This window comes from Anguilla rostrata, chromosome 8, assembly GCF_018555375.3.
Source record: "Anguilla rostrata isolate EN2019 chromosome 8, ASM1855537v3, whole genome shotgun sequence".
Taxonomy (NCBI): domain Eukaryota; kingdom Metazoa; phylum Chordata; class Actinopteri; order Anguilliformes; family Anguillidae; genus Anguilla; species Anguilla rostrata.
This window is the reverse complement of record NC_057940.1, coordinates 13,605,179-13,632,495: the sequence shown is the minus strand read 5'-3', so window position 1 is coordinate 13,632,495 and position 27,317 is coordinate 13,605,179. Positions and strand designations below refer to the sequence as shown.

Here is a 27,317-nt window from a genome sequence, read left to right as displayed (position 1 = left end):
GTACTGAACTCTTTCTGCAGAAATAAATCCTATTTTATTGTATGGATATACCTTGTCATGCCTCTCTAAGGACAGAATGTTCTCTGCCAAACAAAACAATCATTAACTTCAAAAAGCGGTTCTGCTAAAATGACCATTAAAAAAAAAAAATCAATTTGATACTATAAAATGGATAACATCAACTAGACTGGCTAAACACTTGAATCTAGACAGCTAACACATTTCTCGCAGTGTCAGGCGAGAATTAGAGTTCTAAAGTATCACTGTTCATGGGGCATGCTATGGAATGATACTGACGACTTGAAATTCTTCTGTAATGCAGGCAATTGTCCATTTTAGAAGAGAAATCATGCTGAGAACTTTGAGTTCTACAAATTTAATAATGATAAAATTCAACTGAACGAACAACTTGTGCAAGACGAATATTTTTTATGTTTGCACAGTGCAATTTGTAACCACAAGTGTGACTATTGTCAAATATTGTCAAACTTTATGACCTCGAAAATGTATTGCTGAAAAATGAATCTTCCTTTACGCAAGAGCCTTACTTGGTTCTTGCTTTAGACCATGAAGCCCTGTATTCTGTATAGCTGTCACTTAGTCAGAAATGTCTGTAAGGAGGTCTATCTAAAATATCATATATATTCTTAATATAATGTAGCCAACAAATCAAAAGTTTTTAAGAACTCAAACAGCAGTTACAGATATACAATTTTTGCCTCTTCCCACCCCAGCAAAAATAATTAAAAAAAAATTATTATTTTTTCTTCCTTCACAAGGAAAAGTCACAATATTGAGAGTAACAAGTATGGTTTTTAATTAGCATACTTGTGTTTGGTGGAAGTAATTCTAATTGTGAAAACCTTTTTTATGTGCTTATGCAATAATTACTGTGAGTCAGTCAAGTCATGCTGCCCTTCGTACCTAATATGTTCATAATTCCCACCATCTGTTTGCAAATTAAGTAAATACAACCATTTTTTTCCTGCATATGGTGTACCACTCTCAGGCAGAGAGGCGGAATGGTGTCGGCAGGGGTATTTGTGTCTGTGGAAAACAGATATCGATTCCAATCTGCAATTCAACAGATACTATTTCTTGTCCAGCAACCCATTTGGCATGGATGCACAGACGCTCACACACACACACATGCATATTCATGCATGTGTGTGTATATGCAGGCATATACATATAGAGACTGTCAGAGTACAGTATACTACATTGATATCTATTGATATTATCTCACACTCATTGGCTTCAGTATTTGTTTTACTTTTTGTATTGTTCACTTCACTTTGGCAATGGCAATATTAATAAAATATACGGCAAACCAGTAAAGCATAAAACATATTGATATTGATTTGTGAGACAGAGGGGATAATAGAAGAGGGGTGAAAGCTTGTTGTTATTAGGACTTTTTCATTTTCGCAATAACATCTCCCCAAACTGCACAGAATTTACTGATGCAGAGATAATTGAAACTGGAAAAGTGATGACACGGGGTATGGGGAGCGGGACGCTTGCAGCACCTTGCCGACGTACTGGTTGTCCGTTCCCCTGTACTCCTCCTGCAGAAAGAAGTGGTTCCACATCCACCCTCGCTTGGATCGCCTCAGCACCACCGCGGAGTCCCGTCTCGCCCCCGCAGCCCGCCGCGCCGTGGCCTCTGTAGTCCTTTTGTAAAGGGTCAAGGCGTCCCCATGCTGGGACAGGGATGCCCAAAGCACCAGCAGTATGTAAGTTCTCATTGTATCCGGCTTACAGCGACCCCCCCAAAACAACCCTTATCCGCACCCCTATCCTTCAGTCAGGGAAGAGGGGTCCAGGCTCATAGTTTTCCACACGTGTCCTGTCTCAGCTGTCGGTCACAGTTCGGGTCCAAAATCACCTGTAAGAGGACACAGACTTGGTTAGCTCAGTCAATGCTCTCCACAATGCATCTCCCCAGTGTGTTCCCTCAAATTAAGAGTTTAGCACATAGTCCCAATTCAATAAAATTTTACCTGCTGGTATGCCAAGCACACTGCACATGCTCATTGTCAAACCATGTTTATAACAAACAAACAGGAAAATAATTGTACAGGGAGACTAATAAAAGCCACTGAAAAGAATTAACGATGATATTTGCGGCAGGTGGAATTGGTAAAGATGAAAAACTCACGGCTAGACTGTTAAACAGATGTGAACCCCAAAATACTTGCTTCATTTAAATGCAAGCTTATTTGTGTATTTATTTAAATTCCTTCACATCCTGCTGAATGACTGAACAAGCCTAATACGATTTGGTAACAATGAATTAGTTCGGCTTGGGGTCATATTGATTTGCAGTGGAAGTCATTGAGGTTGAAAATACCACACGGGGGCCAGTGAGCGGCAGGGGTGGGTGAGAGTGGGGGGAGCAGGGAGGAGGAGGGGCAGTTTCTAATCCCTCTTGTTTTTCAACTCAGTGGCCAGCCTCCTTTGTATGGATTTATTTTTGCATCACCATGGAAACTAATGACCCACAATAAGAAGGTTGGGGGGTGGGGGAGTCTAGCCAGAGATGGTTTGCCAATCTTTAACCTCCTCTGCCATGTCCCAGAAGTCACTTTGCTTCGCGTCTGTGACCTGGGTAACCCCACTCAGTGGGGTCTTGTGGGTTGTGACCACAGATCCTGTACACTATCCAGATGGTCGGCTCCAAATTCTTAACGTTGGGCGGTGCCCCCTGTTCCAATAGGAACATTAACGTGGATGAACCATTCGTGCATATTCACAAGATACTTGAGCATTCCTGTCACCATTTGGAACCTCCTAGAGTAAGGAAGTGGAGACGGTGCAAAGTATAAGGACTGGCCAGGCCTGAGAGTGTAGTTCAGGGGTTCTGGTTCAGGGGTTTTACGGAATCGATGCATTGCGGATCTGTGTTGCACTGCATCGCTTCTAATCAATTTGCTGTGCTCTGCTATTCCTGTTCACTTCGATGAATCAACTGCACCAAACTATTATGCATTTTCATACATGTACACCTAATTTTTTTGTATGGTGGACGTCATAATAAATAATGCACTTGCTTACTTTTTTAAATGGTAATGGACTGCATTTATATAGCGCTTTTATCCAAAGCGCTTTACAATTGATGCCTCTCATTCGCCTGAGCAGTTAGAGGTTAGGGGTTAGGTGTCTTGCTCAAGGACACTTCGACATGCCCAGGGTGGGGTTTGAACCGGCAACCCTCCGACTGCCAGACAATCGGTCTTACCTCCTGAGCTATATCGCCCAGGATTATTATTTATTATTTCTGCTCAGGGCTCTACAGTGCTCCCATTTTAGAAGGATTTGCCCCTGAAATTTGATGTGTGCTAACTGGTAAAATAATTTAGAAGCCCTACATAGATTACATTAATGTGCTCCTTGGAAGAAAAAGAAATGTTAGCGTAGAGCCCTGCTTTCAAATTCAGAACTGACAGAACTCAAAAAACACATACTGTATACGTAGTGCTCTCACTGAGTTCCCACATAATATGGATTTGTTTTGTAAAAGGACTTGAACATTTAGAGAACTTCACTCAATTCAGTCTACGCAATTACTTATGTTTTCAATCATAGATATTGCTAAAACTGTCCAGCCATTACAGGTGCTCGAGACGTCTCATTGAAGGTCATACTCGCATTGCAGACTTCTCTTTCATTTTGCAGTGGGATCATAACCAGAACTAATATGTCTGGTGGCCAATGACATTTTTATTTAATTAGCTGGGCATCTGCGAGTTTGTTTTTAAGGTCTTCTGCAGAACAGACTTTCAAAACAATAATTACCACCGAGACATCTTGATTGCGGTTATCGTCGGAGATAGAAGTAAAGTACATTAGAGCAGAGAGAGAGAGAGAGAGGGACGCAGACGCGACGGCGTATGCTTTCAGACGCGCTGATCAATACGGATTGAATTAAAAGAAAATAAAAAATAACGGCTGCAGTAAACGTCTCAAACGCCGTTTTCCAGCGTCTTCCGTATGGCTCCCCATCTGAAACGCCAGCAGCGATTCGCCTCTCTCTGGCCGTGGGTGTGTTCGCATATGGTTCCCTGTCGTGCTCAAGAGCATCGGTGCGGCCAGTTCCCTGCTTGAACATTCAACTGCAATGGGAGTCGTTTTGGCGAGGTTTCGGGGGAGGGGCTGGGATTGGGACTGTCAGTCTACATCTGGGGTTCTGGACCCTGCTCCGGGCAGTCTGCAGGGTCTGCTGGTTTTCGTTGTTACTCCGCACTTAATGTATCAGTTAAAGCAATTTACCACATGGTTAACTCACCTCACCTCGCTTTACTGGGTCAGAATTGGTTGCTGATTTCAGGTGAAAACAAAAAGCAGTAGTGCTCCTGCATCAGGGTTAAGAACCCTGGTCTAGACCAGACTTTGAAATGAAGATCCTCGCACCATTTTAAATGCATTTGTATTCATTTGTATTTGTCCCGGTGGTTGCTGTTTTCTTATCGTGAAGATAGTTCAAAGCTCAAACAGTGATGAGTGGGCCTGCGTGTGCTTGTACTTACACTGCTGTATCAAAGTAGAAAATGAGTATTAAGTAGAAAAAAAAAACCCTTCAATCTTAGGCCACAGTACAGGAATGCAGACATTCCTGGACATGGGAAACGGCAATGCTGCTGAGCCGAAGATACAAAGAAGGACTTACAGTGTCTGCGGGATCTGAACGCACCTTTTTAAATTATGCATTTTTATGCAGATTTTTATTATTCTGGAAACTGACGCAGCCACACAGTAGATCGCATTAAGAAATTGATTAATTATGCTCCTTATGATATTTGCAGCTGAAGAAATGGGAATGGAAGGAGAGATTAAATGAATTAAAAATTAGAGGCTGAACAATGCTTTCAGTCTGAAAGGTCAGTGCTGGCTAGCTGACGTCTACCCAGGACAGCACGACTAAACACAGCACAGCAGGCAAGAGGCTAATAAATCCCTGATTGCCCTGAAGGACAGTGGCAGAGAGATTGTCATGATTGGTGAGGAGAAAGAGGACCTTAGACACCTTGCCGGGGGAGGGGGGAGGGGTGTTCGGGGGAGGGGGGGGGGGGACCCGCCTCTGCCCTCAAAACGACTCAGTCGGGCTGCAGGTTTCCACGGCAGTCCAGATGGGTCCGATGGGACCAATTAAATCTGGGAAACAACCTCAAGAGAGCTCGCCGCCAGAGACAAGCGAGACAAGCCCTGCTACCAGCGCAACCTTCTCTCTGCTTAAAACACAACAGCTTCGACAACACGCCTGCCAAGCCCCAGATCTGGACATAATGGCAATAAAAGTTAAGGGGCTTAAATTTAGGGAACTGCTGTAACAATGTAGCCAACATCAGGATATGAACATAATGGTGATAAAAGTGCTGTGACAATGTAGCCAATGCACTCGTGCGTTTGTTTTCCAATGCAAATACGTATTAGTGCAGTGGCAACACACCCACAGCACAGCCTTATGTAAAATGATTATGATAATAATATAATAATGTGCTCAAAATATTCAATGATTATTATAATGTTCAGGAAAATGCTGCAGAAACCATTTTATTGTTTTCGCATATTTTCTTCAAAAGAAATATAATGCTAAAAGGGCCACAAAAGTTAAGACCCTGCCGTTTAAACTTAATTCAGTGCAACAGCATGCTCTCTCTCTCTCTCTCAGGCTCTCTGCTCATTGGAATTAAGATAATTAGCAGGGATAATCTCAGGAAGACCCCAAAATGTCCAGCTACCCCTCCTAATGCCAGATGAGCCCTAGATTTTCCGGGAACAACAAGGTATTTTGTTGGAGCATTTAATATTAAAACATGCCTAAAATCACAGATTTTTCATTTTATTTTTTTTCCTTTTCGCCTTTAAATCAAGACCGTAAAGTGATGCCCAGCTGGTACTTTAGGATGAAAAGGTGCCCATAAATTTGGCATTAGGGCATTAGGGTAGAACATGTTAGGGATTAAGAACTTGGATCTGGTCTGTAGCACTTGGAGTGTGGTGGAGGGTACAGACCTGATGGATAAGATACTTCCTAGACTGAGTTCCCAAAGGTTTTAACACATGGCACTACCCACTGATCTAAATCCAATATCCAATAATTTCTAAGGCAATGGTCTGGACTTCCCAAATGGCCTGGTGCTGCAGGGACTCACGAGTGTTTGCAGTTTCTTTTACATTTTATATCCATTTTATTGCAAAAAAAAAAAAAAAATGGATTTGGATATGCTTCCATGTACTAGTGTGTTAAATACCACCAATAAATCAACCACCTCGGAACACATGTACACAAGCGAATGAACATTCTAAAGGATAAACTTCAGAGTTCAGACTTTCAGATCAAAGCGGAATCTAATTCATGGGAAGTGAATATGAAGAAAAAAAGCTAAGCAAAGTCAGTCACCACCAAAAATAAGCTCCATCTTTCTGTGACTCTTAACTTTTGTAGTATAGTCAGTATGTCTTCCTGCCATGATGCTATGGCATGAACCAGTTGGCTATCACTGTAAAGAATACAATATTAATCACACATTACCAAATTCATGTGTGTAATTATTCATTATGCTCTACCTAGCAACAAGTGTATTTTAGACTTGATTATGCAGAACTTTGTCACCTGTGTTTGAGTTTAATAATTATGTTTCTCCTCTGAATTTGAAGTCTAATTATCGCGTATGCATAATCTCATCAAAAGTTGTTAAATTGAGCTGATTATGGACGAAATAATTCCATTAAATTAAAAGACCAATTCAGCTAGTTTAATGATAATTACTTTTCATGATAATTTCATGATAAGGTCTACTAATCAAATAAATAAATAATAAAATCACTTTGTAATAACTCTAATGGTACTGAAATAATGTCACGAGAATAATACTTTTACGTGCGTTCCACTATTGTTTCTTGCTTAACCCAAACGAAATAAGAGATGAGTAATGGGTGACCATTTACATGTAATGAGGTTGAGATTCAGGTGAGCGACCAAATCAACTCAAACCAAATTTATTTGTTTTGCACATACATTTTATAAATATATTTTCACAATAAGCTTGACAATGGACCTTCGCCTAAACCCCAACAAGAGCAAGCCTAGGGCAAGACTGGTTCAAAGAATAACTCCATAGGTACGGCAAGGGGAAAGAGTAAGTGCAAAGAGTAACATGCAAAACAAAACAGTTATCCTGAAGCTTTTCCTGTTCAATGTGAAATAATATCGGTAGCCATGACTGCAGTGCCCCCTAATAGGACAATTTAGGCCAGCCTGTGTGCATCCTTACCTACCAATTCTCTCTAAGTATGTCGTTTTGCACCTTTCATCATAAAGTGCATATCAGCCTGCTCATTTTGAGACCCCCCCCCCCCCACCCCAATCGTAAAAAAACGTTCAGCAGCTCACCCTGTTAGGAAACATGCACAGAGCAGATGCACAAAAATATTGTTCAATAATAGATTAAAGCCCTTTATTATCACATATTGTTACAACAGCCAGTCTGACCACAAATGTGGATATTAGTTTGCCTATGCTGCCACCTTCAAATTCACATAATTTACCTGAGAGAAGGATTTATCCAGATGTACTGCATTTTGCCTGACTTTCTACCATCACCATAGATATTGCTCTCTGGCTATGATAAATGTGTAAAGGCTGTGCAACAGTGATGTCATTTTTCTCCCATGATGCATTAATATTAATGTGCCGAATAACTGCGAAGACGGGGTTCAGCACAGCTAACGACGAATGGCCTGGGTTGTCTTCAGTGACTAATGCCTTCCCTCTCCTTCTCACAGATCTGTATTGATTTGCTTTAACAGATGCCTTTGCCCAAAGAACTTTGCTTGTAAGTTTGCAAAATGATGTATTCTGACAACTAGGTATTTACTGCGACAATTCAGGCTAAATGCCTCGCTCAAGGGTTCATAAACTCATCAGCACTGGAATTAGAGCTGCCACCCTTTCTCATGTCCGTGATGTCCCTACATCATGCATGCACGCATGTGAAATATTGTGAGGAAACAGAATGGTATAGGCAGTTTAGATTGCACCTTAGAGTCAAGGAGAAAACTTAAGAAGTATTGTAAGTGTGGAAGCATTGCAGTATTATGTTAATGGTTTGACACACTTGTCAGGCTCATAACCTTACAGTACCATGCTAAGGCTATTTGGTGATTCTTGCTGTACCAGCTTCAAGGAATAAACCAATGGTTGGTTACTTCCTAGAAACAATTATCTTGCGTAGCCAACTCAGCACATGGCCTATAACATAATGCTGGATAAAATCTGTTTCACAAACTAACTTTTGAAGATTGAGAATACACAGAAAAAAAAGGACAACCAATTTCTCTTCATATGGGATAATTCCATCAAGCAGGCTGTGGCATATTCTGCAATAGGACTGAATTTATTAGACCAATAGGTCTCTTTAACTTCCACCATCCCTGGCCTACAGCCATAGCCTGCACCCCCATACCCAGCGCCCCTCCCCCAGGTCTATAATCCCCTCCTGGCCACACACACATGCATGGTAATCTTAGCACGGAGATAATGCATTCAAACATTTGTTCTTTCTCACTCTGTCCCTGTCTCCCCCGCCCCCCCCCCACTCTCCTCTTGCTATCTATCTACACCCCCCCACCACCCCCCATATGTAAAGCCCACATTAGCTCAGCCGTAGTTAATGACAGTTAAAGGCGCATCATTTAGAGACAGATGGAGCCCCCCCCCCACCACCATTACATAACAGGGGTATACAGTAATGTGATTTGGAAATTGTGCTGCACATTCCTCCGTCTGTTTGTTAGGAACACTGCACACTGAAAACAGTCGGCACATGGTAACCGGCTAACTGCTGGTGGAAGCAAGTGTGTGCTTGTATAAAGGGTACACTTGGGTTTAGGGTGAAGTATAAAACTGAATAAGGCCTGTGGATTTGTGGCTAGGGTAGTGGCTAATTAGGAAGCGTGTGCAACTACGCAATTACAATCTTTTGTGCCACATTAATTACCGTAGAGCTGCACCATGGGGACCTAATGTACACGGTATAATGAGAATTACGCTTGTTCATCCCTCTTCGGTCCCCCATACAAAGTGGGAACAGGCCTAGTGTATGTCCAGCTGACTTTAAAAATAATAATAATACCTTCTCTAATTTGTAATTCAATTCATCTCGTTAACATGGGGAGAACTGTGGGGAGTAAATAAAGGGGGCATTTTGTATTCTGATTTTTTAAATCTAATGAATTGAATCAAAATAGTAATAAGAAGAGTGTAAAAATATTAGTAACCTGGACATTACATTTAATGAAAACCCTAGTACTGTCCAAGCAAGATCGGCAAGGCTGTTCACTGTGTTGTCCACAGTGTGAGTACTCGTGATTCTACAATATCATACTGTAGTTGATACTACCATATGCTTTACACTATCATCATACTGTAGTCTCTAATGTAGGTATTGCTGGCTCTACAATTGGGTGAATTGTCGTAGTGCAGTTATTTGACAAAACCGGATTTGTTTCTCATAATCATTTAAGGCATTTAATGATAGGTTGCCATGTTTGTACACAGGTAAAATGAACCCACTGCTGCTGGGTGATTCTTGTGTATAAACGTGAGCTTATTAAATCATGGAAAATGATTCAGGAATATCGTCAATTCAAAAAGATGCAATCGTTTACTGCCAACGAGGCCCCACTGTGTGTAAATAAGAGCAAAGAAACACCTCCTTGTTTGTTTGCTTAATGTAGGTGGCCAAAGCATAAAACTGCAGGACTGAATCACATTGTGGGGGTCTGCAGGAAATACCTCTGTGAATATAAAAACCAAACAACACAATAGCGCCTATTGACATTAACAGCAGGTCACTAATAAAACGACAAACCCCATTGTCATGGAGAACTAAGTAAGCTGTGATCCAACAACAAAGGCACCTACAATAAATGTTATAATTGAAAGAAGGCCTATTCAGGGTAAGGATAATGGGCTTTCCTTGAAGGGTACTAAAAAAATGAGAGAGACAGAAGATAGAGGGAAAGACAGACAGAAAGAGAGGGAGAGATAGACAGAGTGAAAGACTCATGAACATGATGAAGCTTGCTGTTGTTAGAACTCACTGTTTACTGGCTCACAGGCACGTATTCCCAAAATAAGATTCCCAGTGCAACATTTGCTTTTACATTAGTAGTTCCCCAGAAACCTTCTTTGTTTCTATGCTAAACTTATTTGACTTTGGTATCTCTCCTTCCCTCTCTCACTACCTCACTACATACATATATATATATTAGTTTTTAGTGCATAATGGAAATAACTGAAACATTGCCACAAATGAGAATATGAGCATGCCACACAGAGACACCAAATCCTTTGGGGCAACAGCAACAGACAGGCTTTGATTTCCAGTGCTGCCTGTTCCCTGTTCTCAAACCCAGACACATTATTCTTCACCCAAAAGTAACTGTGGCGGGTGAAGATGTCTGCTCCTTAATTCTGGTTCAGCGAACTCATTTTCCTCCTCCTCAGCCCCTCCCTCCCCACAGCGACACAGCAGCCGACCCGTACCGACCTCGACCAGGCCTCATCATAATCTGAACAGGTGGAGAACGGAGAGGAAGGGCTGCATGATCAAACGAACGGGAGCTCCTGCTTCCACACACCCAACAGAGCCCCTTCAGCTCTGCATGACGAAGTCCAGGCCGCATGCGAGTCGTCGCTGATCCACACACACCCCCTGGACCCATGCACACGCATTAATACACGCACAAGGCCAACCGCTTCTAAATATTACACTGCTACTGGCTACCGCTCAGGGGCTTTCAAACAGACCAGATAGCTTTCCACTTTGGTTCAGCGGCCCCCCTAAACGGACCCCTACGCAACACCGTCCCTCATCCAGCTCCTGATCCAGGGACCACCATGTTAGCCCTGTCCTACCTTCTGTACCCATGATGGAGTTCAATCCTCAAACAAGCATCAGCACATTAAAGGCGGACAGCGAAACGTCTGCCTTAATCACGCCAGTCCCGCGGTCCCGTGACTAGTCTCTCCTATAAGAGAGATCCTTCGATGACAACGTCACTCACTCGCCTCCTTTCTAAATTCCCAAAGGAGTCCTGTCAGATTAATAAAAAAATAATCTAACGTCCGTTGCCGTGGACCAAGGTAGGAGTCCTCTTTGAGAGGTGGCTTTGACTGCAATTGATTTTGCCAGGTAGGAGAAAAACTCCCAGCCCAGGCATTCGGCCTACTCCCCCGCTCCCCCCCTAACTGTCTTTTGGAAGCTGCCTCTAATCCATTGCCCCTCCATTTTTTACTTTGCTCCAGTGACATCTTTTTGGCAGAAAGCATCCAGGAGTTGTTCAGCGGCCACTGCTCTTTTGGATTCAGCCTTTTACTGCACTTACCTGTAATCAATACACTCTCTGCCCCAACCCCCCATACTCATAATGCTGCATGGGCAAGGTCTACACCACACTTGTCACCCCGGTGGAAAGTGTTTTGAAGAATAAATGAATCCCGTGGTTATAAATTCCTTCTGGCCAGCGTGTGAAATGTGTGACTCTGTAGCATGCAGAGGAGTGCACTACTGTAAATTCAAACCACCATGGTTTTATTTATTTCTGTACTCTCACCGTAACCCTCATCATCTAAGCTTGCTGAAAAATAACGTGATTCGCACAGGGGCTGTTTGAGAGGCAGGGCGTCTAAACTGCATAGAAAAAAAAGGAGGAAATGGTTTTTAAAAAATTGAGAAAATAAGATTGCCCTCATGCCACGAGTTCTCCGTTGCAAGAGCTGTTAGAGAAAAATGTTTATGTGCATAACACCACTGCTCCTCCTGCAGTTCTGGTTTCACAGATGTGCTGTGAGATGAATTGTACTGCGTATATAATGTCATGGTCCGATGCATGCTTACCAAGGATTTAGGCCTAATGTTCTGACCTGCTGATCTCAGTATTAAAACAAATATACTCCAAAGACCTGCTGATAATACAGTTAAAACAGCTTTACTCCAAAGACCTGATGATCGCAGTACTAAAACAACTCCACTCCAATGACCAGCTGACCTCAGTATCAACACAAATGTACACCACTGAACTGCAGATTTAAGTATTAAATCCACTCTTTCCCAAATATTACTGGCCTTCTGAATCAAGTATTAACCTGGTCTCCAGATATTACAAACCCTCCAGATTCCAGTAAGAAAACACCTTTGTTTGAGGCATTACTGACTCACCAAATCCATGAATAAAGCACCTCAGAGGCCAATAATAATAACAGTAATGGTAATGGTAATAATAGTGTCATCATTACAGGGTAAGAAAGGTATTGAAATCAAGACTAAATTGCAGTTATTCTAACATGTGGATATACACACTAACAGGCTCCCAGCAGCATAGCCAAGTTACCGTAATGGGTCCCAATGGCACCTGCTCCACACAGAGAATCACTTTTAGTCCAGCAAAAACATACATTAAAAAAGACACCCCCCCCCCCACTCCTACCCCCACAGCACCCCATGACCATTGTGTCTGGCCCTGCTTTTTGGACGGTCAAAAAGGTCAAAATGCACCTTTCCAAAATGTCTAATTGTGAGCCGTGTGAGTCCAGGCTGCAGAACAGTACGTTGCGAGCAGCTGGTGCTTTTTTGTATTATTGTTGTCGCTGTTGCTGTTATTGCTGAGGGTGTGAACCTGCACGCCCACACATCACGTTGCATGCTGGAACCGCCCCCCCCCTCCCATGGAGGGAGACTTCAGGATCATTATGAGTTCAAAGCCACCGCATTGGGCAGTGGGCAACGCAGAGGATCCAGAACCCCAGGGCCAAAGCTGCACATGTACAACATGGTAACGCTCCATGCACTGTGACAGACCCTCAGGTTAAGCTTGTCTGCAGCAAATCAATTAGCAGAGCTACCTAACGCACCTTGCCATTATTGACTCCCTTTTTGACAACTTTATGTGAAATGTGCTCTCTCTATTTGTGTTTTAGCTGAAAATAATAACCATTTATTTGCTACTCAATGTCTGCCAAATTCAATATTTGTTCTGTGAGCTTAGTCATATTCTCTCTCTTTCTACAGCGCAGGCAAGGAAAATATATGCAATAATTCTAGAATATAACATCAATTAAATGTGCGTTATAAAAGTGCCTTTAAATTGTAGTCATGTCACGTCTGTAAAATGTCTGGTGACAGATAGTGACACTCCTCCTCGCTTCGTGCTTGATACGGGGTCTGGTTTAAGGGCACATTTCTATACTGCTGCAGATGACAACAGCTGGTAATGCTGTGATCTGTAAAGAATGACTTTCCGTCGTTAAATTCAGCTGACTGGACAAGGCCAAATATTGACCGAGCAGCTGAAACAAACTCAGAGAAATCAGACACAATGCCAGTATGCACCACAATCACATGCCCATTGCACATCACAGACCCTCAGGCAGCAGGCATCAGAAACACAGCTGTATGATATGGACATCTGAGTGACAAAGGTTTGCAGGTGAGGGATTTAGTTAGATATCTCACTCTCTCTCTTTCTCTCCCTTGCACTTGTACACACACACACACACACACAAACACACACACATATATACCCCCTCTCTCTCACACACACTCACATGCAGAGACACACACACACACCAACCATAGATGCACACACACATAGAAAACCCATTCCCACATTGCGCACGGGGGGACGTCATGTGACTGGACCAGCATGGCGCCGGCACATCCCGTGCCGCGGTGTTGAAGGTTTTTAGGGGAGAGAAAAGCAGCAGAACTGCAGGAAGGGGAACACATCCTTATCACCCCATTCAGCTATAATCCCCTCTCCTCCTCCTCCCTCTTCATTGCCCCCCATCCCCTCCCCTTCCCTCCCCTCCCCTTCCTGTGGTCTTCGTTCGCCCCGGCCAGGGTACGGCTAATGCTTCCTCTTTACCCCATTTCATTCAATTACCAGCCTGCAGGCCGCCTCTCCCCTGTGCCCTGCTGCAGCGCGCCCTGCAGACCCGATCGCTAATGCACTAATGCCTCCTTGGAACTTAACTGCAGAGAAACATGCCTTAGGCCTTTTGCTTTCAGGATCTGTCAGGCGCGCATCAGAAGGTCTCTCTCTCTCTCTGCCTCCCTCTCTCTCTCTCCTCTCTCTCTCTCTCTTTCTCTCTCTCTCTCTCTCTCTCTCTCTCTCTCTCACCATGACTGGTGCACAGTACTTTATTTTAGGAGAAGAAAAAGTGTACAGTGCCCCACACAGCTGTATCTTCAGAGGCCTCCATAAATAGGAATAATATCTTCAAAACACACCCCCCCCCCCTCCCCACACACACACCAAAGCCAAGGCGAGATCTGAAATGCAGTAGCGCCCGCTGAATCGCATGTGGCTGTGTGGAATCCATAAATGCCACCGTAGGCAGTATGCAAATGCGCACAGGAAACTTTTTTTTATGAGAAAGAGATGTCTGGCTGGCTCTTTGACCACTCGTTCACTGTTTTGCCTCCTGGTCTTCTCTTCATCAATTTCATAAGAGCCAATGCTGTTATTAAATGAAATAATGATAATAAAAAAAAATTGGCAAGGAGAATTATTTGTCTTTCAGCAGTAATTAATCTGAACCGGTGCCCAACATAAAAACTCATTTGGTTGTCAACCAGAACAGCTCATTCAAAGGCCAAAGCCACGGTACATTAGATCTCAAAATGAAGTGATGAAAAGAGGCTAGTTCATGTCAGTTGTGCTTCACAGAACAGTAGCAAGCCTTTCATAACACAGCATTATAATGCCTAGAATGTACACACACAAAAAGCAAATGATCAGAACTATGAACATTATCTTCACACCAGACCTGGTCTGACTTTCATTCTAATGCAAAAGCTACATATCAAGTTGTATTACGATTATACATTATAGCCTAGTCATTTTAATATTTGTTATTAGCATTTTTAGAAATAATATTTTTTAGCACTTGCTTTTTTAAAAATTTCAAAACACTGACTAGTTTGTATCCTTAATGTAGTTTTTTTTTTTTTACTGATTAAGTAATTATTACAATGGACAAATGGAACATCATCAGTAAAATTCATTCATCTTGCATTAGCCTACCTTGCATGAATAAAATAAAACCTGTTTTTCTTAACCTCCCATTGAGAAACTTGTCGTAAGGCCAGAAGTTACTGGGCTAGTGGGACCGATTCATAGTCGAGGCAGTGGTGTTGCACCCTTGTGCAAGGTGCTTACCTTGAATGGAACTTCTTCAGGAAAATTTTTCAGCTGTATAAATGAATCGTATGTAAGACAAGTAATCTGTGTAAGTCCCTCTGGATAAGTATGTCTACTTAAATGCCCAAATAAAATGTTTGGAAACCTTTTTCTAACTTAACCAAATACTTTTTCCATTTACTCCCATAAGACTAAATATTAATGATATCAAATTTTGAAATTTGCTGCAGTGCTTCTTAAATCATTTGAACACAGTACATTTTCTACTGTGAATATACGGAACCATTTTGCATTTAAATGTCTATATGTTTCCCTGGATTTACACATCTAATCACAGCTTTGATAGCTGAAAAGCAAACAAACGCTTTGCTCACACTTTAATGCAGCGTACATGATGTGACCTTCCGTAGCATGGTAATTGAGTTACAAGTGCTTCTTCTGTGTAATTGCATTCTGCCAATATGAAGCAAATGGAAGAAATGACCCATTGTCCAGTCAGGTGTCAGTCACCCTAAATATGAACAGTCAGCCATACAGAAGTGCAGTGGAAGGTGTGAGGTCTATTTTTAAACTCACAAACATGCTATTGCTTAAAGGGAAAAAAAGAGATAAAAATAAACAAGAAAATATACTCTGCTTATAACTGAATGCAAATTCTAGCACACTAAAAAGTCCACTTGATTTGTGATTGCTCGGAACACACTTATACCAAATAGAGTGATATTCTCAATCGAGGAATAAAGCAAAATAATGCTATTTTTGTTGAGCACTGGGATGTAAGTGTGAATTTGGTACCAATTAATTTATTTTTCCGTGCAGCTATTGAGATTGCCAGGGACCATCAGAAAAAAAATGGAAATGGACTACAGTAAAATAAACGCAACTTTAAAGTGACAGTAGTCAAATTACGTTCTGACCCTACCCACAATTATGCGTGGTACTACTATTCCTTCCACAAGAGGGTGTAATATCAGCGACAAACTGGGGAATTTAAATATACAGACAGGGCCTGCATTCTTAATATATCAGGAATTTATCTTACATAGCATATTTATTGTGTGTCCATTTGCAAGTCTGTAAATACAAGACACGCACAGCATCTGCTTAAAAGCATTTAAAAACTGGGCCCCATGCCCTCAGTCCCTCACAATTATGTATAAGAGTAACATTACCTTCATTTATGCTAGCGTGGACATGGTGCTTAACACTGATCTATACAAACAGCTTCATTATGTGCAAATAGAGCTGAACTACTGTCTACAATGCAAGCACAACATTTTCTTTGCATAATAACATGCACATAATTCCTTACAATCACACATTAAAAACCACCTAGTAAACTTGTAAACCTACCTGAAGGCATGCTAAGATAAACATAGCACCTAACAATGGTCTGTAACCGTGACGTTTGCACCATAGTATAACAAACACATAATGTCTAACAATGATCGGTGAGCAGCAAGAGACCTTAAAATACACTAGCATTTTCATAATACATAGCAATGATATGAAGTAAAAGAGTATCTGAATGGCATACTATGCACAGTGTCTCTCAATGACCTAAAATGCAACATCTTGCTGTCGTACTATCATGTTTGTTATATTTTCCAATGGCCTATAAGGGCAAGATCACAGCATATCGGATTTCAACCTTGAAATTAATACAAATGGTTTGTAAAATAATGGCATTATGTTGAAATTAATCTCAGGGAAAACACGACTTGCCAAAACAAAGCACCCAACGAACAAGGGGCTTTTACATGGCTAAATGCTGATCATATGGGATGGCCAACCAAACAGCCTATCTTAGTTTAATTTTCTCGTAGAACCATGCTAATGTACCACTACATTATCTGTACTTAGAAAGTACAGCACTTCCACACAGAAAATAAACAGCTAGGCTTATGGCCGGCAGGTTGAAGGTTCAAATCTTAAACAAGTCACTTGACACTTTCTTGGACTCGACACTTTCTTGTGCTTGAGTAAATGTACAATTTGAAAACTACATACTTATTTCAAATTTCAAAATATTTACACTATGTAAGCTATGAAAATCACCCCAAACAGCATTATTATTTTTTTTAAAGTTGGTAGTAATACACCCAGAGATAAATGTTTCTTCCATCTATACGATATTAGAAATTCAGTATATAGCTTCCATCAATAAAACTGTATTACATTCTGATGAAAATGTTTTTTTCTCTTTTAAATCAAAATTGTATTAGCACTGAGTGGTTGGTCAGAATATTTCAATGTAAATGTCGATTGTGTGGGTTAGATTACCAGTGGATCAGGTCAACGTTAATAACGTCTGAATGAGTTGATCTGATTCAGATAGGTATAATGTTGTAACCTAATAATTGGACTGAGATGCAGTGAAAAACCAAATACTCTCAGAAAGTCTGACAATGAGCCGCCAGCAGTGCATTTGGCCCTTACATTAATTTTCAGATTTTTTTTTTCACGATAGTATTCATCTGTGTAGTAGCTTGCTGTTAAATTCTACAAGCCAATAAAAAAAAGAAGAATTGCACGACCCCCCACCACTCTTATTATTCTCTTCGGGAGAACTTCACCTCTATGTGCTTTACTCAGGGACACCAATCAGAGCAGTATTTCCTATTAGTTATAGAAAAATATTCAACTTTAAATGATGTAACAGTCTAACGTTAAAGTCCAAAGCAAGCAAATATGTATTTTAGAAGGCTAGGCGCATGATGAATGTAGCTCGATATCGAACAGAAACAACCATATTAAGGTGTAGCCTATATTTGATGCTTACCGCAAGCTGACAATGACTTTCTACGTTCACGGATACTAAGCAGTAGCTATAGGCTGCGCTACTAGGGAAATTTCACTGGTAGCGTAGGTTACATATTAATTTTTGAGAAAATAATTTCACATTTCACACAGGTGGTTTATTTATTCGTTTGTTTTTTATTTATGTACTAATTTATATTACAGTAGGCTATATGACAGTGCCCAATGTTTGATTTTTACAATAGATAAATAAGAAACCGTCCACTTGCATCAAAGGCAACACAATTACCTCGATAATCTACGCTCAATGTGACCTTTAATTACTATATTTCAGCTCTACTGAGCCTCCACATATCTGGTTTATTGGAGAAAAGTAAGGGGATTTCATGGTGGGCTTAATTAATTCATAAGCCGTACTATGTTATAGCCTACCTCACAACTACAACACGGGCTGTTTAAAATGAAACGGGATGGCACAATTTAGCCACATACGGGTTTGTTTTACTACCGTACAAAATGGTGCATTAACCACTGATAGTTAAAATACTCTTTTTATTTGGTGCAAACCTGAAACAACACAGAACCCGCACTGATCTGAAGCCATTGCCTAAACGATCTTCGCTAGAGTTTGCAGAGCGTCTGCAGTAATAATGCTTGCACCAGCTCACGAAACGTGTTACTCGGGTCCTTTGGCAACATATTAATAGCGATGGATCCTTAAAAGTGACACCAGCCACGCACATTCGCATACATGCACAAACTGTATCACAACTATAAAAGCCCTCCGCACGTAAGTCACTTCGCAGTTGTCGCTTTGCCAAGCGACCAATATTTCCAGAATATAACCACTCGAACGTAAACGAAAATGACGCACGAAGTTTCAAAAGACAATAGGAAATCGATCAATTATGGCAAGAGCACTTTAAGTTATGATGGACAGTTGAGAACAGCTTACATTAGATTCCCTCTGAAACCCCCATGCAATTAATTCTACCATTTAACGAGCCGGAGGTTATTAGTGCCCATCTGTCCACCTGTCTGTATTCAGATTTAAAGGAAAGACAGAACACTTCTATTGCCCCCATACGCTCTGTCGCAAAGGGCAGCTATTACATTTCCCACAAAAAGAAACAACCCACTACAACAACAGCTATTTCTTATTTATTCACATTTGGAAACGTATTGAAAATCTTTTAGTATTTTTCATATCGATTAAACTCAACCGACAACACTTCAGACTGTTAGCAGTGGACAACGTATTATGAGAAACAGCCAAACCTCTAACAATCCTCTAGTCTAGGCTCAAGTCTCAAGTCTTAATAAACGCCTGTCAGTTAGACAGTTAATGTGAACACACATAATCACAGTCAGAAAATAACAATAAACAACAGGAATCTGTGCCTGAATGCGCTCTCAGATGAATTTACTGGTAAGTGTCCCGACGATCTCAAATGAATAAAATATGTGGGTCAGCAATATATGTGTTTATCAACTTAACAACGCTCCGCACGTCCCTGACCGAAGAAGAACAACCGCCTAACTTAGGCACAATTGCTCAAGAAGGCTACGGTTCTCTAATATTTTTTGTAAATAGAGACTGGAGCTTTCAGCTTATTACGCATTTTGACAATTTCGATTAAACAATATATGTGGGGGTCCAACGCGTCAAAAGAAGCAGCGTAGTCTAAGCAAGATCAAAGTTGTTATAACGCGATACTTACCTAACCTTTGAAGCAGTTAAAACGTGCTACCAAACAGAAACGATGAAAGAGGCAGTAAGATGCGTATCCGAACCTTGCAGCCGCAATACTGTACACATTATCTTCTGACCTGCTCTCTCTCTCTCTCTCTCTCTCTCTCTCTCTCTCTCTCTCTCTCTCTCTCTCTCTCTCTCGCTCTCTCTCTCTCTCTCTCCCTCTCAGACGAGTGGGTAGGCTGAGGTACAGTGGAGCCCGCGTCTGATTGGCTGCCATTCAAATGTCCCCGGTTTACGAAAGAAACGCAAGTGGAAAGGGAAAAACCGATGCAGTGAAAGCCAAATGACTGGATTTGGGTAGCGTGTCACCGACAATCGCAGTGAGAGACCAGGAGGGCAGACAGGTTGTGCTGAGATGAGAGAGATACATCCGGATGCAACCAGGGAGTTCGAGAAAGAGGCCGCGGTGTGACATATCTCATTTATATGTCTTGTCTGAAGTGAAAATCTGAGGGTGGGATGTGTTTTATTACGTGTTTATTTGACATCTGTAGGCATCTTGTTTGGCGTGACGTGTTTACTGTTTTTAATCTTATAACGTGTTGTATGCTCTATAATTTAGTCCAATATAAATATATTGCCTGTGACGCAAGTGTAAACAAGGTACACAATTTCTACCCCATAATAGAAACTTCTGATAAGTTTCCATCAGAAATTATTTTATACCTATAGAACAACATGCATTGTCGCAAAAAAGCACAACCCATAACGCACATTTATGTCCTTATATGCACGTATTGTGCGTCGCTTTTGCAAAAAGCGTACACTAAATGTAATGTAAATAAATGTAATGCAATAATGCTGTATAGCAGGATTATGACAATTTATTTAGCATATTTTCCTAACATTTATACTATTAGGGCTATATATCAGTCTTCATATACTTATCTGTCAAATGCTCCTTGCTGAAAATCACATTTATTTAACATTATGTAATGAAAAGGGTAGGCCTAAATGTGACAAAATAGGCTACGTCAAACAAGAAGTTAAGTACTATAGTGCCGTGATACTGAAATTCGCCGATAGCTTTCAGTGCAACTAGAGAAACCAAAACGGCATACGAAAATAACAGAACTGACCCACTTTCCCGCAGGTTGCAGGCGACCCGTTGAACGCCCCACGGGTCCATTTACGCGTACGCCCCCTACAGCCCAGGCAACTGAGGTGCAGCCTGAGACGAACAGTTTCTGAATCTGATTTAAATGATTTGCCCATCAGTTTATAAAACATCCACATGGTGCAACAGGTTTTGTTTAAAATGTATTTATTACCAATTATTCACATTTACTTTAGATATTCAAACAGTTTTGATGTCCTTTGTGTGTTCCCCAACCTCCATTTTTAATAATAGTAATAAAAATATAAGACAGGTAGCTAAGGGAGACACCTGGAGACAGTACCTGTTGTTGCTGACAGCTCACAAGTCACAGGGTCAATGGAGGGTGGCCCGTAGTAGTAAAAATAATACTTTCATATCAGTTGATGTGTCCGGTTTAATCCACCTTATCTTTGGTGGATAAAGCAATTGATTATACAAACCAGTGAAGTCACATTATGAATAACATTTTTTAGGCTTTATTTTGCATTTGGTTGAAAAAAGAAAAACAAACAAATAAGTGCAATGATAAGGGCCTAATAAGGTCAGAGCATAGACATACTGCATATTCCACATGGATCACTCTCCCTCCCCATCACCACCCCCACTCCACCATCTCGACCTCTGTTCACATTCATTTTTGCCAATAAACATTCTTTTTGATGGATGTGTTTTTTTAAATGTGTATGGTCGATCTGAAAGGGTTTTGGATTCATTTTTTTTAACAGGAGGGAGTACAGGGAAACTTGCCAACAAGCATTTGGCAGTGGGCACAAACCAGGTCCCCTTTTCTTGTACTGGGTCAAACCATTCCGGATCAGGTTAACAAGGCTCATCAATGTACTTTTCAGTAGACTTGGAGTGAGCCAGCACAAAAGGGCACAACACTTTATTTTATTTGTGCTTGTTTTTCTACCGCTGTTGCTACGGCTGCTGTTGTCTTATAAGATTCAAACTTTTTTGCTCTGCAAAGCTTAGATAAGTGTTATCAGCAAATTTCTAATCTACTCTACAAATCAAAGCAAGTCATATGAATCATTTAATGAGACCAGTGCTTGGGCCTCTCGGTGTTACCTCATCAGAAAATCTGACGCTGCACCTTTCTGCTCCTAAATGCAGGCCTAGAATTTCGACAGTGTGAACATTCATCTTCATCTGAGCCAGGGGACTTTAATTTTTTCAGGGCCTTTACAAAAAGCCTAAAATTATTGTCCTTCCTCACATTTTTATATAGAAAAAGTTTTTTTTTAACTAAATAAGACTCTGTTATAAGACTGTACTTTCCACTTCATATACAACTGCGCAAACATCTGAAATTGCTCTCTGGAACATCTTAAATGTACATGGATTTAATACAGAAAGGTGCTAATGCATGGGATTTGAATACTTTAATGCTGGTCTTTAAACTTTACAGTATGCACATACACCTTTACATTTAACCCTTTCATTTTGGAACCTGACCAGAAAGCTCCACAATAGATCTTTCATATAGACTGTTACTGACTGATCTGAACCAAACATTTTCCTTTGCTGTATACAGCAAAAAATCATCTGGTTGCTTCAAACATATCAGTGATTGAGGTAGCCTGAGCCATTATAGTGTTAATGAGTTCATAGGTCTTCTTCTCCTGTTACAGTTACAATTTCTGGGGTACTACCCCATTTCCATTGTCACACTGCCCTGAGGTGATGTCACATATTCTATAAAAAAAGAAGAAAACTATTAATACACCAACGCAATGAAAGGGGTCACTGGCCAGTTTATGCCCATAAGGTACACAGCGGCACTGAAGTGAATACGGCAGATTTATTGCTTGTGACTTAATCCCTAGGGTGACTTAATCACATTGCGTGACGTTGGCGATGCAGAGCACAGAACTTGGCCATTGACTCGGCTGTGTTTCCAGGGTGACTCAGCGGGTCTGAAGCAGGAAAGAGCCATCCTTGGGCAGATTCACAGGAAATCTGAGGAACACAGAACACTGTGGAGCAGTGTCATGTTGCTGGTGCAGAATTACACACATGCACATGCCGCCACATGCGCATGCACACACAACACGCATGCATACCCAAGAACACACACACACACACGTGCAGACCGACCCAGACAGACTGGTGCACAGAGACACAGACAGACAGACCGAGAGACAGACACGCTGGCAGAGCTGATTGTTTGATAGATAAATTGAGACCTGAGAATTACAGAGTTCTATCTGAAAGGTCTGAGATGCTGAACTTTAAAGTTCTTGTCAGCTCATTGGTTTTATCACTTAGAACTTCTTGAAAGCTGGAATTCCACCCAGATTGAAAATTTTTTAACATCACATACGTAAAGGAAAATAAGTACATTTATTCATTTTTTTGTATTTATTAATAATTTTTAATTTAGTTATATACACACATTTATTTGTATATAACTCAATTTTGACAAAACATTTCACTTAGAACCCTATAATGGATGCACAAAACAGACAGACAGAAATGTCAAATCACTGTCAGATGGGCAGTCTAAGAGACAAATCAGGAAACACTTAGACAGGCCTGAAGTATTGATAGACAGGTAAGAACACAAAGTTTCAGAGACAGACAGGCAGGCACATTGATGATAAGCATATAGCCTACACTGGCATTGTTTTAGAGCCTAATAGGTAGATAGACAGATAGATAGACAGTTGGCCTTACACACAGACAAACAGGCCAACGCAGATGCATAGAATGCAAGAGACAGATAAACTAGAGGTAGATAGAGAGATCTTTAGAGGTAGTTGGAAAGAAACTCCAAGCTTATGGAGGTGAAGTATCTCTGATGTGTGAGGGTCATTTTGAAACATGAGGTCTGCATTTCCAGGGGTGAGGTAGCTAATTGGGAGCTTATGCAGGTTCTTGTTTGATCTCAACTTAATAACTCAAGAAGCTGTAGTGGTGGGGGTTCTGATCTTGCATACCTCCTAGTCTGTCCATAAGGAGCATTAGCAGAGCAGGTCACTGCACAAGGAATCGGGGTTCTATTTTTACACTTATATATTAGTAAGATTGGATTCTTGGCTTTTGTAGAACTTGCGGTTTGCTATCTCCGCAGTGTGCATGCCGATCTGATAAACATGTGATTTCCACCTCTCAGAGATTTAGTGTTTTTTTGCCTATAGGGTCTGCAAAACAATCTCAGAGAAGATGAAGAAGGTAGGGGGGTGTAAACGCGATAAAGAATAGCATTAATTGGGGTCTAACACCTCCCCTGTTTTTGGTTCATTTCGGCAGCAGTCAGTGGTCCTGTTTAATTCATATACATCTATGTCAGCCTCCTGCCTCCCAGCCCGGCTGCCTTGACTTTGAAGCCAGATTTAATGTAAAGCGAGGATATATTCCTTGAGCCGATTTCCTTCTTAATTAGTGTAGTCATATCATGTCTGACCTGTAGGTATCTTGCTCTCCGGAGCTGTGTGATAGCATTATACATGATTAATGCAGAGCAGAGGTTAGCGCAGTAATTATAGGTATATACATGTGGCCAAAGCAAAATTAAAGATGATTATTAGGCCGCATTACGGCGGCTGAGAGCGTATGATAGAGAAAGCCTGGTCTTAGCACCGATTATCGCTGCAATGTGGTTGTAATGGCTGGGCAATGCTAACAGATGAAGGTGTGATGGTGAAAATATATTACAGTTAAACACTTCTTTTCATCTCTTTTCCTAATTATAAAACGCTGGGTGGTTAGCACATACTTTTTTCTGACTCATAAAAGAAACCTGAAATTAATGCAGTTCAGAAACAGTAAAAGTACCAAAAACAACACTGTGGCCCCATTCAAAAATTTACCCCTACCCACAATAATATATCTCGTAGGAGCTGCACACTGGTGGCAGTTGAGCTTGTAAAAATCTTTGGGAAAGATGAAAGGTTTTACTGTGTGTAAATGCAATCCATTACTTTTACCTACCCTTTGCTGGTAACTTAAAAGCATATAATAATTACAGAAATAATATGTTGATCTTTAAAGCGAGGAGGGCTTAGCTTTCTGCATGACAAGGCCAACTCCGCCCCCTCCTTTCAATAGGATTAATGAGCTGTTCCGTTAGCCATGAGTCAGTATGAGCTCAAAGGCTATTTGCACAGAATTAATGTATAAATCATTGATCAGGCTGTATGCGAACTTTGTTAGTGAATGCTGAAAAATTAGTCAGTGCTACTCACTGATGGCTAGCCTATTGTTCCCCTTTGTCAATGCATATTTAATCAGAATTATGCGCAGTGCATTTGGTTTAGACGCTTGCCATCATGCCTCTCCGGGTTGTTTTTACAATCTCAATGAAGTGACATTGATGCAAAACAGGCATTCATAGGTTACGTTTTATATCATGTGATTAAATTAAAGGCAATGACAAGCCCTCATACTGAACCTATTCATGCAGTGATATGTTTGTTAACTGACATGTGCTCACAGGTGCATGTCCTCAAAACAACATTAGTGTGACTCACTGTGGTGGCCCAGTTTATTGGTCCCCTCCAAACAGTTTTCGCACTGAAAAAAGATGAAACATTGATTGAACTTTGAAACGCGTTGAAATTGGGAGAATTTAAAATATTTTTTTTAAGTTGATCCAGCCTTTCACCATTTTCTGTTGTCAAACAAGGCATTAAAATCCATTCAGCTGACTGGACTCAACAATAGCCCTCCCAAACCACCTCCCAAAGTTAACCTCCCCCGGGTCTTTTACGATTACTGAAATTGTCACACTGTTCTCCAACACTAGATTCATGCAGCTTTTGTGATTTGGACCACAGTATGTGTGTGTTAGTTCAGTCATCTAGGCCCTGCACTCCAACACTAGAATCTTCCATCTCACACGTATAGTAGAATTCAGCAAGCGATCAGCAAAATGAGTGATCTTACAAATAGGCATGTTGCTTCAGCAACAGTCAAGGGCGAGGTTTGGAACAGAATAGGTAGGAAGACAGCTACAATAGAAAGTAACCGTTTTTTTTTAAACAAGTCAAAGTCTGGATAAATCCTTTAGGTTACTTTGAGATACCTTTGATTTACCCTGTCATGACAGGCTTCAGCCTTTCTAGTAATCTCCTGGTTTGACAATGTGAATACATTAGTAGATTCCTCAAAGCTTTGAAGAGTGACATGTAAATAGCTTGAAAGCAATCATAACATCAGGTCATGTTGTCTGACAATGAAAACAAAGCTGAGACACTGACTGCACATATGTGATGTCCCATCCCCACTGAGGTGTGTGATACTGCACATAAGGTAAATTCAACGCGTACGCACGGCACGGATGCATATATTGTGGCGGTATTAATAAAATAAGAACAGGTGTCTGGGTCCAGTGCAGCAGGTATATTTGCATGGCTTCCTGATGCCACACCTGCATTTGCATTCGATCAAAGCTGAATTCCTACCAGGCTCCACTTGCTCCCGATTGACCATGGGTGAGTAGGACTGAGAATGCAGTAGGCGTAAGGATAATTGCTCGGCCTGACTCTTCAGATGGAATCCCAAAGTCTGAATGGGAGCTGAGGAGGATGTCTCCAGGGGGGAACGAGGTCATGGAAGGGAGTGTGTGTGTGTGTGTGTGTGTGTGTGTGTGCTTGCGAGTGTGTGTGCGTGTGTGTGAGTGCATGCACATCTGTGTGTGTGTTGGGGGGTCACAGGATTGTGTTGGACATGCACCTCAAGTAGACTATGTCTCTGTGCATTTACTGAAAGAATGCAAGGTAAATGGGCTACCCAAAATCATTTTTTTAAGTCATTAAAGTTTTCAAGTTATAAAAAAAAAACTCTAGTCACCACTGCAAAATCAAAATAGTTTTGTCCAGAAAAAACACAGTATTTATTTATTAAATTAAATTTAATTAATTAATTTATTTATTTATATCCGCACCAGTCCACACCGTTCCCTCAATAATTTCTTGAGTTTTGCAAGGCAAAGTCTGCCTTCTGCTTTTGTCACTCTTTTTCTTGATTAATAAAGGATGACAAGTTCTGGCAAACTGTGAGAAAGCATCAGAGCCCAGACTCTTTTTTAAACGAGAGGATCCCGGAGGTAATAAAAGCTCTTTGTGTTATAAATCTTCTTTTTCACGGTATGGACGTATCAAAAGTAGTCCAGAAGAAAGTTCAAATGTGGAAACTAGACAAAAAACTAGGTATTCATTGAACTAAGGGAATTAAGCTTAGTTGCGGGACAAAGGCACAATAGTCTCAATAACTAATAACAATTGTTGCAATGTTTATTTTAATTTTTTTCCTGAAGCCCTTTTTTGTTGTTGATATGTAGCTAATATGCTTTTCACACAGCCCAACCCTACACTGGAGTTCAACATCAGCTCATTTCAGTGCTGTCAGCTACCATCAGGACATTCATGTTTTTAATGAACCCAGGAGTAGCAAGCTTATTTTTTAAAATCTTATTTGGGCCACTGTGGCTATTCTTCTCTTTGTCTGCTCCTCTAAAAATAGTTTTTCTTTGACTTAACAGGATTT

General features: G+C 41.0%; 1 protein-coding gene across 1 annotated transcript in view; it reads right to left on the bottom strand.

Annotated features, from left to right (window-relative positions):
* Positions 1 to 19,850, bottom strand: part of LOC135260864 (cadherin-10-like) — a 38,559-nt gene extending 18,709 nt beyond the window's left edge. Inside the window, exons 1-2 of the mRNA XM_064346514.1 lie at positions 19,692 to 19,850; positions 1,530 to 1,888 (exon numbers count right to left, since the gene is read on the bottom strand). Coding sequence (XP_064202584.1) covers positions 1,530 to 1,748 — 219 coding nt within the window. The 5' untranslated portion in view covers positions 1,749 to 1,888; positions 19,692 to 19,850. The remainder of the gene's footprint in view (positions 1 to 1,529; positions 1,889 to 19,691) is intronic.
* Between the last annotated feature and the right edge of the window lie 7,467 nt (positions 19,851 to 27,317).